Raw genomic sequence first — 15,762 nt, 5'->3', positions numbered from 1 at the left:
CTGGCTGACTGTGCAACCAACTATCATCATCATCATCATCATCATCATCATCATCATCATCATCCCCCACTGAGGCACTACCTTGACATGGTTGTGGGACTTGCATCTTCTGAGGAGGATGAGAGCTATGCCAGAGGTTCAACCATACTGGACAGGTCTCATCAGAGGAGCCAGACGAAGAGTGTCTCTCCCATAAACAATATGGTGAGACTTAACTTACAGAAACCCATACCAGATCAGTCATCGCCTGGGTCAACAAGGACCACACTAGGTGTTCTTGTTCCTGGACATCTGGTGACAAGCGTGCTACAGGACTCAGTACTTTTGGCTGAGCAACTAGGGCCAACAGCTGCACAACTACTGGAAGAAAAGTTGTTTACCCATTGCAAATATACAAAGACTGAAAACAAAGAAATAATGATTTCCTATTACAAATCAAGTCCAACAAAAAAAGGATATCTCAAAAGTATGCACCAGTTCTGGAAAGAACAACATCCAGAATCAGAAATAACAGAACAGAGGCTAGAAGATCAACATTGATTTATAACACAAAATAAAGTATTCACAGAAGTAGAATTGGAAGAACTGCAAAGGCCTACCCCAGGTAAAGAAATTGAAGCCTTGCCAGAAGTAGTTCAGACAGTAGAGCCTTCTCCTCAGAAAGAACAAAGCCCTCTAACTAAAAAACAAGAGGAATTGAAACAAAGAATAACTGAGCATCTAAAACAGCACAAAAACAACAGAATAAGGTTGCCTGCATTGAAGCTTGTTACAAAGAAAAAGCTAGTACAAGTATTAAACAATGCCAATGCTTGTAATATCAAATATAAGCACTAGCTCACTGCAAGAAACAGACCAACTGATCTACAGTACAGCTGCACTTATAACTCAGTGCCTTTGGATGCAAAATCAACAAACAAGAAAAAAAGCCAAACAGTGCACCACCAAAATGGAAGGTCAGGTTGGAAAATAAGGTCAGCATGCTAAGATCAGATGCAAGCAAGCTAGAACAGATGAAAGAAAAGAAGCTGAAGAACAAAAAAACAAAAGCATACCTGATCAAGAAATATCACCTAGAAACAAAGAAGATCAAGGAAGCACTGGAAATAATAAAGCGGCAAATAACAGCTATAGCCAAAAAGATCAGCAGATACGAAGCTCAAATTGCACACTACAGGCAGAATCTCCAATTTCAGTTGAATCAGAAAGGTTTCTACTGACCCATCAATGGAGAGGCTGCAATGAACCAGTCAACACCTAACAAAGAAACAGTGTGGTTCTGGGCACAGCTATGGGACAACCCAAAGAAATACAACAAGAATGCAGCTTGGATAAAGGAGGTAGATAAGAATACAAAAGTAGCTGAAATGAAAGAACTTGTAATAACAGCAGAAATGGTGGAGAAAAGGGCAAGGAAGATCAAGAATTGGTCAGCACCAGGTGAAGATGATCTGCATGGTTTTTGGTTGAAACATCTGACTGCTCTGCACCCACTCATTGCCAAGCAGTTTAACAACATACTGCAAGGTGAAATTGAAGATTGGTTAACATATGGCAAAACCTACCTGATAATGAAAGATCCAGCAAAAGGGGCAGCACCAGGCAACTACAGGCCAATTATCTGCTTGCCAACAACTTTCAAATTGCTAACAAGCTCTTACCATCTGAGCAGAGAGAAAACTGCCCAAACAGCAGAGGGACAAAAGATCAGCTCCTAATTGACAAGATGATTTTGGAAAACTGTAAGAGAAGGAAGACCAACTTGAATGTAGCTTGGATTGATTACAAGAAGGCATTCTACCCCCTGCCACATGACTGGATAATCAAGTGTCTAGAAATAACAGGAGTCAGTAAAACATCAGAAGCTTTGTGCAAAGATCAGTGACACAATGGAAGACACAGTTACTGGTCAATGGTGATAGACTGGGAGAGGTTAACATCAAGAGAGGAATCTTTCAAGGAGACTCACTATCACCACTACTGTTTGTCATTGCATTGATTCCTTTGTCAACAATACTGAACAAGTCATGCCATGGCTATCAAACATCAAAAACATCTGCGAGGTTATCCTACCTCCTTTATATGGATGATCTGAAGCTATATGGAAAAACACCCTCAGAAATGGAATCGCTGCTCAACACTGTCCAAATATACAGCCAAGATATTGGAATGGAGTTTGGACTGGACAAATGTGCCACCCTGACCATCAACGGGAAAAATAGTGAAAACTGAAGGAATCAAGATGCCTGATGGAAATAACATCAAAAGTCTGGATGAAGAAGATCACTACAAATACCTGGGCATCCTTCAAGCTGACAACATCAAGCACACTGAAGTTAAGAAGAAGATTAGTAATGAATACATCAGAAGAGTGAAGATCTTAAAGTCCAAACTCAGTGGCAGAAATACCATCAAGGCAATTAACACCTGGGTAATTCCAGTCATTAGATATATAGCTGGAATAGTGGACTGGACTCAAGCTGAACTAGAAGGCCAGGATAGAAAAAATAATGACAATGAATCATGCCCTTCATCCACACAGTAACATTGACAGACTCTACTTACCAAGGAGCATAGGTGAGTGTGGAATGTTACAAGTACACCAGACAGTTGAAGAAGAAAAAAGGGCATTGGAAGAATATCTGAAGGACAGTGAAGAAGATGCACTGAAGCTAGTACACCATGAAGGTTTATTGAATACCAAAGAAACTAAACTGGCCTAAAAGAAAGACCAAATAAAGAATAGAAAAGAGACATGGCAAGGCAAAGTATTGCATGGCCAGAACACAAAAAAACTAGCGACAAAACCTGGCAATGGCTAAGAGCAGAAAAGTTGAAGAAAGAGACAGAGGGGCTAATTCTGGCTGCATCCGATCAAGCCTTAAGAACAAATGCATACAAAACCAGAATTGAGAAGACAGCACAGAAAGCAAATGCCACCTCTGCAAAGAAGCTGAAGAAACAGTGGACCACCTATTTAGCTGGTGCAAGAAGATTGCTCAGACTGACTACAAACAACGGCATGACAAAGTAGCAACAATGGTGCATTGGAATATCTGCAAGAAATACGATTTGCCTGCACGCAAGAACTGGTGGGACCAAAAACAGACAAAGTAATAGAAAATGAAGAAGTTAAAGTGCTCTGGGACTTTAGAATTCAAACAGACAACCATCTGCAACACAACACCCCAGACTTAACAGTTGTTGATAAGAAAGACAAAAAAGTCTGGATAGTGGACATTGCAATACCTGGAGACAGTAGAAGAGAAGAGAAAGAACTGGAGAAAATTACAAAATATAAAGACCTGCAAATAGAAGTAGAACTACTATGGCAAAAGAAAGCAAAGATAGTACTAATAGTAATAGGTGCCTTAGGTACAATCCCAAAACATCTGGAGCACCACTTGAACACCATTAGCATTGACACCATCAAACAACATCTGCCTATCCCAGGTCCTTGGGGAGGACTCAATAGGTGGATAAAAATGTCAAATCTCATCTAAACATCTGGCTGACTGTGCAACCAACCGTAGTAGTAGTAGTAGTAGTACTATGGTTGGTTGCACAGTAGTAGTAGTAGTAGTAGTAGTAGTAATAATAATAATAATAATAATAATAATAATAATAATAATAATAATAATTGGATAAGACTATCAATGGCAGGAGTCATGATAGATATATGTTTATATTACCAGTATCAGAGGCAGTATGTTTCTTGATACTAGGTATCATTTCCTTAACACTGCCTGTCACTACTGCTTTGGATCAGTGTGAAGCAGCTCATCATAGCTGTCAAGAAAAAGGTGCTTACTGCTATTGCTTCTAGACTTGGAGAACTTGTTTGTTTTGGGGCGGGGGCAGAGAAATACAACTTACCAACATTGCCTCAAAGACGTGAGAAAGGGTAAGCCAACAGTTGGCCACTCCTCTATTGCATCCTTGTTAGCAGAATCTATGGAAAATGGTTTCTTGTCAGCTTTTATCTTTCAGTCTGGTGCCTGTTATCCTGATAATTTTGGATAATTGCTATGTCATCCAACAAGTTTGTATGAATGCACAATTTCCTAATGTACATGCTTCTCTCATTTGTTGGATGATGATGACGACGATGATGATGGAAATAGCTCCTCACCTGTGGAGTTGCATTTCCATAATTTTGAGTGAGATTGCAAACTTGTTAGGGCATGGATGTATCTCTTCAGCATGCTGGTTCAGTAAATAAATAGAAGCTAATTTCTCTGCTGCCCAAATACCTAGAATTTCTCTGAATGGCAATTTTAAGGCTGGACAGGATGTTTATCACATCAGCTAGCCTGCATGCTGTCTCTTTAACACTGTCTGTGATTATGTCTGTGTTGGGATGAAACAACAGTGACCTTATTTAAAGTGTTTGTCTCAAGGAGTGTCAAACAGGATGCAGGAACAGGAGGAGAACAATGTCTTGTTGGAAATTAATGAGGTAAAGTCCTTGAATGAAGAGACATATGCACAACAAGGAAAAGAGATGTGGAGGTTAAATCTTCTTGTACTTCTGTCTCTTATCTCTTCTAATACACTTAAGTTCTTTTGTGCCTCTCTAATCTGATTGAGAATGCCTAATTCCTCTGCAACCTGTGCAGCCATCTTCCCAGCCAAGCACTGAGGACAAAATATTTAATACATATGTACATTTCTTTAGTAAGTTGTGTGAATGTTTCCACTATCTTCTCTTTCCTTTATCCTGTAACTATAGTCTTGGCCCTGCAGCTGCAGTTTGGGTAGTTCAATTTACTAACCAGTCCATGCCCTAAGAAAGATATGGTAAAGTTATCATGACGTTTGACTATAGCCGTGTGCAGATGTTCCCTGTCTCATACACTGAACATAACCGGACTAAGCCTGTTAACCCATGCTGCTAATTCCAGAATGATCCAAATGTATATTCCCAGTCTGTGTGATTTATTTCATTTTGTGTGGTTTATGTTTTTAATTTTTTGTCATGTTGTGTTTTATTTTCAGTATTATTTGGCTGCTATATGTTTATTCTTTTCAAATACCAGAACTTATCCTGAAAGGCTCCACGTTAGATATTAGCATGACCATGGGACATCAAACATCCATTAGACCTCTTTCACTTCAAAAGCAAGTGCCTGGCAGTTGGGACATGGCCAGCAGAAACCATTTTTCCTTCCTATACTTTGGTATATACATTGGCAAATAACATTTGCATATCTCTATGGTCCTCTCCACTACAGATATAAGAGCATATATGTTCTCAGACAGAATGACAAGCTCCATATCCATTGGGTTGGGGCAGTTACTGATGATGATGATGATGATGATGATGATGATGATTATAGCTTCCCTTTAGATACATTAGCTTAGCTGATACTGGCAGAAATCCAGTTTGAAACTGAATGCTATTAAAACCGTAACCATAAACAGATGGTTTTTTGGAAAGTACTATGTGGATTACAGATGTCTTAGTATTTTCAGAAATCTAGGAATAGCCAAAGGTTGCACCAGTTTTATGCTATGCAGATGTATTAACCATGCCATATGTACATTAAACCACTTCTTGGATGAATCTGCACTGATAAGGGGGATTTTACCATTCATCAGTAGAGACCTGTGATGATGTTCATCTGTATGGTCAGTGTAGAACTAAGAAACAAGAAGATGAAAGATAATATCTGTAGGTGTAGGGTTAAGTATCATCAGTTCACTGATGGGATGCAGTTATAAATCTCTTCCCCAGCTAACCAAATGATGCTGCCAAAGTATTTCCTGGTGTTTGGATGGGGATAACTAGGTTTTGTCTCAGCTCAGGTAGGTCCCAGTAGCTGTGGGTTTTAGGCCCCTCCCAGATCTGGAGGCATTTCCATCTTTAGTTCTGTGTGGGATTGCACTCTTTCAGACAGAACTGATACACAATTTGGGTGTTCTCTTGGACTCACAACTCCAGCTTGAGGAAGAGGTAGCAGCTGTGGTCAAGAGGGTCTTTACACAGCTCCTCCCATTCCTGGATCAGGAGGTCCTACTCATGGTCATTCTTGTTTTGGTCACCTCCCACTTGAACTATTGCAATGCATTCTACTGTCCTTGAAGATCATCTGGAATCTATGTTTGGTCCAGTTATGGTTCCACCATGGTATACCAGTGTAACACTAGAGCTGCACTATGGTGGATAGCAACAGAGAGCAAGACTCTCAGGAAGGAGGGGGTGCATTCCAGGAGGGGAAAGGAGACAAAAGACAACAGAGTGTGCAGGGGGAGTGTGGGAAGCGAAAGAGGTTCAGGATAGCCACTCCCTAGAATCTCCCAGGGTATATCCACTAATTGCACTAGTGTAGATTTAATCTGGCAAGATTCTGTCTATAAAGGAATTTAACTCAACTGGACTACTTCACTGTTGTTCTTGGGCTGGGCCTGACATCACTGGCTTCTTATAGGCTTCTAGGTGCAATGCAAGGTGCTGGCTATCACTTATAAAGCCCTTCACAACACAGAGCCAGACCAGGGACTGCTTATCTTTGATTACATCTGCCTGCCTCATGAACGGGCATACATCAGGTTTTGTTATTAAGTAATATCATCTAATGGGACTCAGAAGGCATGCCTTTTCTGTAAGAGCACCTGCCCTTTGGAATAGCATAGCCATGTCTCCCTCCGCTCCCCAAAATTTGGGTGGCCCTGTTGGCCTTAAATAAGGCCTTATAAACTTGGTTTTCATACACTGGATCCACTGGATTAGGATGTTGTGTAACCCTATCTAGTTAATGGTTGTGTTGTTGAAGATGTTGGGCTTGATCTCAGTTTGTGCTGTTTTATGTTTTGCTTTTGGGGGTTTTGTGGGGTTTGTGGGGGTTGGGGTTTTAATCTTACATTAGCCACCCAGAGTTGCAGATTGGACAGCCATATACATTGCATAAACAAACAAACAAAAAAACCCATGAATGTTCTGATTTGGACCTCTGATGAATCCAGATTTAAGTTCAGAAAATACATTATAAAGTTACATTAATGTTACTGTAAACTATCCTATAAACAATTCTGTCAACTATTATGCTAGCCTCAGCTTAGGACTGTCTAAAAAAAGTAGCTACATACCTTTTCTAATGGCTATGCAAACATGACAAAATAACTGTCTTCAATTGGACCACACTTTAAAAGAACAATTGCATGTCTAAGGCTTCAGTCCTTCACTCTGATCTGGAAGTCCCATTAAACTCAGTGCAGCTTACATCTCAATAAACATGTGAGAATATTGGCCTGTAATTCCTGCTTGATTGTGACCGTGATGCTCAAACCTGAATATACTTTGGTACATCTGATACAGTGTCCTTACTAACAAAAAACTGTAGCATTTTAACTCCTACATAAGTTCCTAAAATAAAATAGGTAAAGTTTTCCGATCATTGAACAATATTTTAGTCTATGTCTATGAGCCTGAATGAAGGTTCAGCATGACTTTGTTTAAGAAACAGATAAAAAGAATGCGCATTCACCAGTGAAGTGAAATAGAAAGCCCTTATTCAGTTAAAAAAATAGGGTGATTTTGGCAAGAAGAATTCATTGTGATTTGAAAGTTGCAATTATTCAGTAATACTTACAAAGGCTGACTGCTTCTCCTCTTTGCAAACTATAGATTACCTGAGAGTCAGACTGGAGTTCTGGGAATTGGGTCGATATCTGTTGGTGTCTTCTTCAGCCTGCCCAAATACTTTTTCTGCTTAAGGCAAAAGCCAAGATGGCACCATTCACAACCAGCTCCGTTTCCAAATCAATGCCATTGTCTGCCTTTCTGTATCTGCTGCTTGAGATGGTTGCTTCATTATGCCTAATGGTTGGGCCAGGGTGCCATGGATATGAATGAACAACTGATACAAAAGAAAAACAATTTTATTGATTTAGAGAGACGGGAAGGGATAATGTTTAAAGTATGTTATATATTTTTATCTCTAATTTGGAAGGGGAGTGGAAAAATAAAATATATATTCATTAATATCCAGTGAAAGAAATCTTAAACAGTGTTATCCATTTTAGGGTTAAGTAATAATGCAATGTTAAGCCTTTTTTCTTATTGGGGCTGATTCTTTGAAAAGTATATTTAGATTATAGTTGAAATAGGTCCAGAAATCAATGGGAATAAAACAATATTACTGAGTGGGAAAAACACATTTTTTTTTGATTATCACAACTGTATTACATTACAATAGATAACATTCCATACTGGGCATTTTCTGTACAAAGCACAGGTGAAATCTCTTACAATGTCTGCCCTCAGAGATCCTCATTTTAGAAATGAGGCTAATTTATTGAGGAGGTTATTTGATCAAAAGGAATTTAATGAGTTACTCCAGGAATGACAACTGAGTTTTGCCTCTGTTTTATATACCAAGCCCCATAATCCTCAGCAGCACACCCAACCAGTGGTGATTATGGGAGCTGTAATTTAAAACATGTGGTGGATACTATGTTTTCTACCATTGATTTACACAATCACAGCTTCCCCTAAGAGGTAGCATTAGTTGGCTGGGTAATCATGGGAATTAAAGCGCAGTAAATCTGGAGGATAGCAGCTTGGAAGAAGCTGTTTTTTCTGTCCAATTAATTGACAAAGAATTGCAGATATTGTATGCTTTTCTCTAAGCTCTTCTTAAGCTTAGAAGCCATTTTATGTGTATTTGACAGTTAAACTACTAGGAATGCATGTTTTTCCCCCCCTGTTCTTTGTAGCATCAGTCTCTATCCATCTACTATTGCTATAGATGGTAAAAAGATACTCCTCCCCCCCCCCCTTTTCAGGATCTGATATAAGATCCTTAGAATCTCCTTCTTTTGCTTGCAGGAGTGCGTTTGGATCGAGTGCGTGGAGGTCGCCAGAAGTACAAAAGAAGACTGGACTCCGAAAGCAGTACTTATCTGAGCTTACAGATTTCTCCTCCAGCCAAAAAACCATGTAGGTGCCAGCATCACATTCTTCTTTATGGACTAAACTTTCAATTTGCATTGATCTCCTTGAGTTTTCATTGAAAGAAACAAATTCTCAATAATTTTAATTATGCAGCCATTAAATAGCATGACCTAAAGAAAGTCATCTGAGGCTATAGTCTTCAAGTGTAAAGCTAAATTGTATGTTATATAAAAAGCATTTCCATTGACACAACCAACATTTTCTTCCAACTTCTCCTTGTGGGTCCCACAATTCTGTTTTTCACAGGATTCCAGAATAAATTTGGGAGACATATCAGAATGGGAGGAGGGGTTGATCAAGCAGTGGAGGCCATTCTGACAGTAAAAGGATTATATTTTCACAATCACAATTATCAGAAAGGGAGGATATTAGTATAAATATAAGAAAGACTCTGTTGTTTCCCAATTCATGTAGCCCTCTAGTCATCAACTTCCACACAGATCTACCATCTGTGGATGGAATTGGCCTACCATCACCAATTCTTTTCTCCAGTTTTTTTTTAACTTGCTAATTTATCAGCTTGTCCATTGCTGATACTCTTTCTCTCAGTCAGTTGATAAGAACCTTTTCAAGTATTTCATGATAGGAAGGTTGGGGTGGTAATGATCATTTAATTCTAGAGGCATTGAAAAGCACAAAAGCAGTTCTAATCCTGACACCAAATGGACATTTAGCTTGATGCTTTCCCCTGTATGAGGCATACACTTTAATTATAGTCCTTCTTTGTCAATACATTTCTTTTATTGCTTGTGAATCAGTTATCTAGTACCATAGATTAACAGAGCTCTCCTCCTAAAATATCTAGTGCAGGATTTGGCAAATTATCCCCTGCAGCCACATCCCCTCCAAATTAATGCTGTTCCTGATCACCAAATGTTGCCCATTCCTAACTTAATGGGTCCTTTTAACAGCTGCTTGGCTTGGTGTGAAACTACATGAGTGCAGAAAATATCCCTGAAAAAGATAAAGACCCCATTCCAATAGGGGCACCCTCCTTTTTAGAGAACTGGGTGGACCATACAATCTGCATTGGTTCTGCAGTGTCTGTAATTAATAGATCAAGCAAGATTAGAAGAGGTCTGTTCTGTGCATGTGTATTAATAGAATCCAATGGACTTCATGTAAAAATTGCTCATATAAATAATTAGAAAAATATATGAAGCAGAAGTGAGAAATGAATCATAGTTCATTTGCATTTTCTCCCAGGCATTGGATTAAAGGGTTTTTGTTTTTTTTGCATCCTCACTTTTTTTTCAGGAGAGTTCTGTTTCCTTTGTAGAAAATACGTGCTGATATGGGTACCCTAACAAAATTAATTACAATTTTGTTACAGTATTCATTATTTTTAGAAATGAAACTTAATTTCTTTATACAGGAATCTTAAATATACAGGCATAACTCATTTTATTGCACTTCGCTTTATTGAGCTTCGCAGATACTGCTTTTTTTTACAAATTGAAGGTTTGTGGCAACCCTGCGTCAAGCAAGTCTATCGGTGCCATTTTTCCAACAGATTAGCATTTTTTAGCAATAAAGTATTTTTTAAATTAAGGTATGTACAGTACATTGTTTTTTTGGACATAATGCTACTGCACACTTAATAGACTATAGTATAGTATAAACATAACTTATATGCACTGGGAAACCAAAAAACTTGTGTGACTCGCTTTATTGTGCTGGCCTGGAACCAAACCCGCAATATCTCTGAGGTATGCCTGTATCAGTAATTAAGACATGTAAAGATCTGTGGGGATCAGGGAGGGATCATAACTTGGTGGTAGGGCATACACTTCGCATGCTAAAAGTTACAGGTTCAGTCCATGGTGTTTCCATTTAAAAAGGGACCAATATCAGGTGAAGGATTGTGTGAGCTGCTGGTGAGCTACTGGATCAAGTTGGACAAATAGTATATTCCTAGGAATCCCAAACAGAGGAACAAAAATAGTCTTACCTTCTCTTTTTTTCAAGGTTTTTTATTTTTCAGTTGCAGGAGTTTACCACAAGTGTATTCTAATTTTTGCTTTGGGATTTGCAGTGACTAAGATAGTCTCCCACTTGCTGGTGGCAGAGCCAGAGAAGATTTATGCTATGCCTGACCCTACCATGCCAGAAAGTGACATAAAAGCACTGACGACACTCTGTGACTTGGCAGACAGAGAACTTGTTGTTATCATTGGCTGGGCAAAGCACATCCCAGGTAAGAAGGGGGAGCTAAGATGGATACAAAGTGGGGACTAAAATTATTCTTGCAGGGAGATGTTTATTATTTGGGGCTAAACTGTAACATATCTTTGCCCACTGAGTGGCATGGGAACAATCCACTCTTCTTTTGCATATCATGAATAACAAAGCTTGATTGGCAACACCTTTCTGTTGCTGCCTTCAATACTTGGGAGGGGAAACATGCATTTCTGACTAATAAAGAAATCTATGAGTTCCACTTTCTAATGTCACCAGGATGAACAGGAAGTGGAAACTGTACAAAGATATCTGGTTTGTTGTTATTGTGTTTTTGCTTCTTGAGCTAATGCACACGGGACACAAGGAGAATCTGCATTCTTGAGCTTGAGGTTCTTGAGGTTACAGGAGGACAGTTCATAGTTTCAGTACCCTTTGTGCTTGTAGTCTGAATTCCAGTGCAATTACTGATTTATTTATATAAATTAATGTATCCATAGCTCCTGATGATTAAGTTATAGCTTTAGCTTTGACCTGAAAAACTCAAGTAGATAGAGATTTGGAGAAAGAGGTCAGTCTTTGGATACTGCTTCTCAGCAAATCTTAATCCTGGCAGTGTCCTTCTTGAAGGAGGCCTGTTGTATTAGGGATTACACCACTCACTAGTTGCACAATCTGACAGGACCTGATTCAGCACAAACCGAGTTAGGCTACTGATTAAGGCAACTCAGCCTGAAGACCCAAGAGCTGAAGAGAATTAACAGGGAGGATAATCACAGGCCAAAGCAGACAGTGGCTTCTGTAAAGCTCAGGCCAATTATTTCATTTTGATATGGTTCTTCATGCCTGAGAATTCTGAGATCAGTTTGTAGTTAACCAGCCCGATACTTTGCTACCCAGACGGAGTTTTGGTTGCAGCAATATCACATTTTTTAGCAGGTGGGACATATAATATATGTATCCACCTAAAGTATATGAAGCATTTCCCAGATAATACATTCATTGTTTCTCTGGATACAATGTGAACTGCTGTTGCCTTTTGTTGGTCCACAGTTGACTGCATCCTACCTTATTATTTATTAAAGCAAAGTGTGGCATTTTGTAGAACAGAGTCCATTGGAATTGAGCATATTACTTAAATGACTAACTCCTTGAGTAATTGAATCAATTCTGTGTTTCGTTCTGCATTTGGGAATAAAAATCCTGAACATATAATCCACTTGCTAGTTCTCTGTTATTGTGGGATAGTCAAAAGAATGAAGATGACAGTGAAATGAATAAAATTGAATTGGGGAACATGTGGGTGGTCAAGAGAGGCCTACACACTCTATTGGTGTGTCTGTCTAGTCCAAGTCTTTAAGCAAACATCTACCAACCCAATGCAGCACAATTCCTTTCCCTTACATCTATAGCATCTGAAGGGGCTAGCAAAGTGGGGTGGGGGTGGGAGGATGGAAGTGAGGAAACATGCATCACAATATCATGATGCAAAACTGTGAGTGACATACTTGTGTCAGATGTCAGAACTCAAGTACATAATGATGAATTTTTTCTTGTGAATTCACTGCATGTGTGCCATCATTTTGATGTAATTCCAGTTTGCTGTAGGCACTTATATCTCTATTGTATCACTTCTAACATTAGATCATAAAGAACTTTTTGCAAAATTTACCTAAATTGTATTTTTGCTAGCAAAACATAGCGAGCTGACCTGATTTTTCAATTCAGTTATTGGATTCCCTGTTAATAAAGAATTATATATCCATCAATAATATTTAATGCTCTTTTAACCATATGAAAGCAAATAGCCATAATAAGCTGATGGCATAGTAGAAAGGGAAGACTTAGCCAAGTGTAAGGCAAGTGAAAGGGAAGACTTAGCCAAGCCTGTATTGAGGATATTTTTTAAACTTGGCATAGTGAAATCCTCCATTTGTTTGCCAGAACACTGAGAGCTGTGTGTGTGTACAATGCACATGTTTTACGTCTGTATTAATTCCAAAATTTGCCTCTACAAGTTCCTTATTCTAGTGCAAAGTCCCTGTCTGTTGTATCAAGCAATGAGAGCAAAAAACGTAAAGCCCCTTTTCTGCCACTGAATATAAAAATATGTTTTAATAGAGTTTATCTAATATTATTCCCCTTTCCCTGGCAACCCATTTCCTCCAGCTTTGCAGCTACCCCTTGCATTAATGGCCAGTATGTTGCTTCCACTTCCACCATACATCTCTGCAGGAAGAAGAAACTTCTGTTGAGAAGTTCTGATGAGAGGGGTGCTCCCAGGGTGGCTGTTTTGCTGTTTCCCTGGCTGGGAAGACGAAAGCCACACACAGGATGAAATACGGCTAGTGGAATGACAGCAGCTGTGTCTAGAGTGGCCTCAGATCCTGTAATTACATCTCTTTTTATTACAGTTGCTAATGGCCCTCCAGGATGACAGAAATGATAATAAATTAACAGATTATGAACTCTACTTGCTACAAATTATACATTTTCTCTCTCTGAAAACTCCACCTTTCAAATGCTGAAAAGGAATGTAAGGTTATGACTTCCATGAATTTAGTTTTTTTTTTCTTCCTAGTGTTTTTTCCGCCTGTGCAGGGTCTGCTTTTTTTGGATCAACTGAATGTTGATCCATTGGTTGTGACAGGAATTGACCGACCAGCTTGTTGCCCGAGCCTGACGTCAGGGGCTGAGAGAGAGTGACTGGCCCAAAGTCACCCAGCCGTTTTTCATGCCTAAGGCAGGACTAGAATCCACAGTCTCCTGGTTTCTAGCCTGGAGCTCTCTTTCATGAACTTAAATACTACAGCTTTTATAGGAGTGTTTGAAAGTCATCTGGGGGTCCTTCCAAGAGAAGGCAATGCAGCTTTTTCTGCAGGAGGGAATGGACATAATGTTCTTTAGATGCCATGTCAGGGTTTAACGCAATGGTTTCTAATATGACAGATTCCAGAAGGATTTTTTTCCCTGTTTGCTTTTACTAACTGAATACAAAAAACTAACAGAAATAAAAAATAAATAATACAGACAGTTATAAAGAGGAGGGAGGGAGGGAGGGAGGGAGGGAGGAAGGAAGGAAGGAAGGAAGGAAGGAAGGAAGGAAGGAAGGAAGGAAGGAAGGAAGGAAGGAAGGAAGGAAGGAAGGAAGTGGGAGAGAGACAGACAGACAGATAGATGTACAGGGCATATATTTGCAGATACTTATAAAAGTTCTGCATAAGCATTTTAATGGATGGCAGCCATATTTCAATTTAATCATCCATAGTTAATCTACATCAATAAGTGATTCATTCATAAGTTGCTAATATCATTAACTTTGCATATCATTAAGTAGTGTGAGTCATACATTTACCTTTCCAATGCTGAGGAATAAGTCTTTTAGCAATAAGTAGGACATTGGAGAATCCATTTTTTTTGTCCAGATGTTATTTTCCATGCAAAGGAATGTAATTCAAAAGAATATAAACCACTGAGAATATTAAAACAGAGTTAATTCGAGTAATAACTTCTTCCCAAAATAAAACAATTATAGGATACTGTATAAACATATGTTTACATGAAGCATCAATGTCATTGTGACTCCAATAACATGACAATTTACTTAGACCTTTTCTATATAAATACAGTTAAGTCCAATAAGCCCAAAATATTTTGTTGTTGAATAAGTTGCAATCTGTTAGTTTTTGGTAGTGATGTTAACATCTCTTCCCACTCTCTACACAAAATAGGAATCTCTAGTTCCATATTGCATTCAGCCATTAAATTTTAAATATCAAATTGATTCATCACCAACATAATTTTTTAAAAAAGTAATTGTAGATTTTTTTCAGTCATATGGTAACTCAATCAGTTGCAAAATATTCAATGTATCTGAAGCTGAAAATGCCACAGGTCCAAATTGGGATGTCGAAATATGTTATTGTGAATACTGCCACTGAGCAGTGTACTCTGGTTTCTATTCTATTTCTGGTAGTGAAAGTTGGGTACTCTTGTTTACTCTTGCCTTCTTTGGAAAAGCTATTTCTGGGCTGTGGAGAAGCTGCTTAGAACCGTTTTCAGTATGCACTTCCTAATTGCATAAACAGCAACAACAGTCTTGAACTCTGTATGTGATTCTGGTCTCTCAACTCCAATAGTTGCATGAGATGCCTCTATGATTTTCACAAACCACTCATGAAATACATAGATATCTATTGTTTGCTCCTGTCTTTCACCTTATTGGTGGCATTCTGTCACTGAATATGAAAGCTCTACTTTAGGTGCTTGCCTACGAGCTACTAATAGATCTAATGTGTGCAATCATTTTTAAATGATATCCAATTTGCTGCCATCTTCATAAATTTGATTATTCATGCATGAAATCTTTCTCATCACCGTTTCTTTTACATGTCCTGAACTTTAAGCTAATGATTTACCTACAATGATCTTCTTTTTAAAACATAATAAATTAGCCAACTAAATCTTTCTTCATAGTAAAAAATGTTCTAACTTAGAACACTAACCTTTGAAAAAGTAAATGCACCCTGAAGCCAAACTTAACTCTTGATGACTATATACATGCAGTTTTCTTGGCAACAGTATGGAAGTGGTTGGCCATTACTCATTACCTTTTCCCAATTTCTTTC

General features: G+C 38.6%; 1 protein-coding gene across 1 annotated transcript in view; it reads left to right on the top strand.

The window, feature by feature from the left end:
• Positions 1 to 15,762, top strand: part of ESRRB (estrogen related receptor beta) — a 62,886-nt gene that overhangs the window by 32,427 nt on the left and 14,697 nt on the right. Inside the window, exons 3-4 of the mRNA XM_007424819.3 lie at positions 8,831 to 8,941; positions 10,992 to 11,153. Coding sequence (XP_007424881.1) covers positions 8,831 to 8,941; positions 10,992 to 11,153 — 273 coding nt within the window. The remainder of the gene's footprint in view (positions 1 to 8,830; positions 8,942 to 10,991; positions 11,154 to 15,762) is intronic.

Source organism: Python bivittatus, unplaced genomic scaffold, assembly GCF_059951505.1.
Source record: "Python bivittatus isolate LINGU-HERP-01145 unplaced genomic scaffold, Pbiv_v1 ctg000480_np1212, whole genome shotgun sequence".
Classification (NCBI taxonomy): Eukaryota; Metazoa; Chordata; class Lepidosauria; order Squamata; family Pythonidae; genus Python; species Python bivittatus.
The sequence above is the reverse complement of the archived record's forward strand: the minus strand, read 5'-3'. Positions and strand labels throughout refer to the sequence as shown.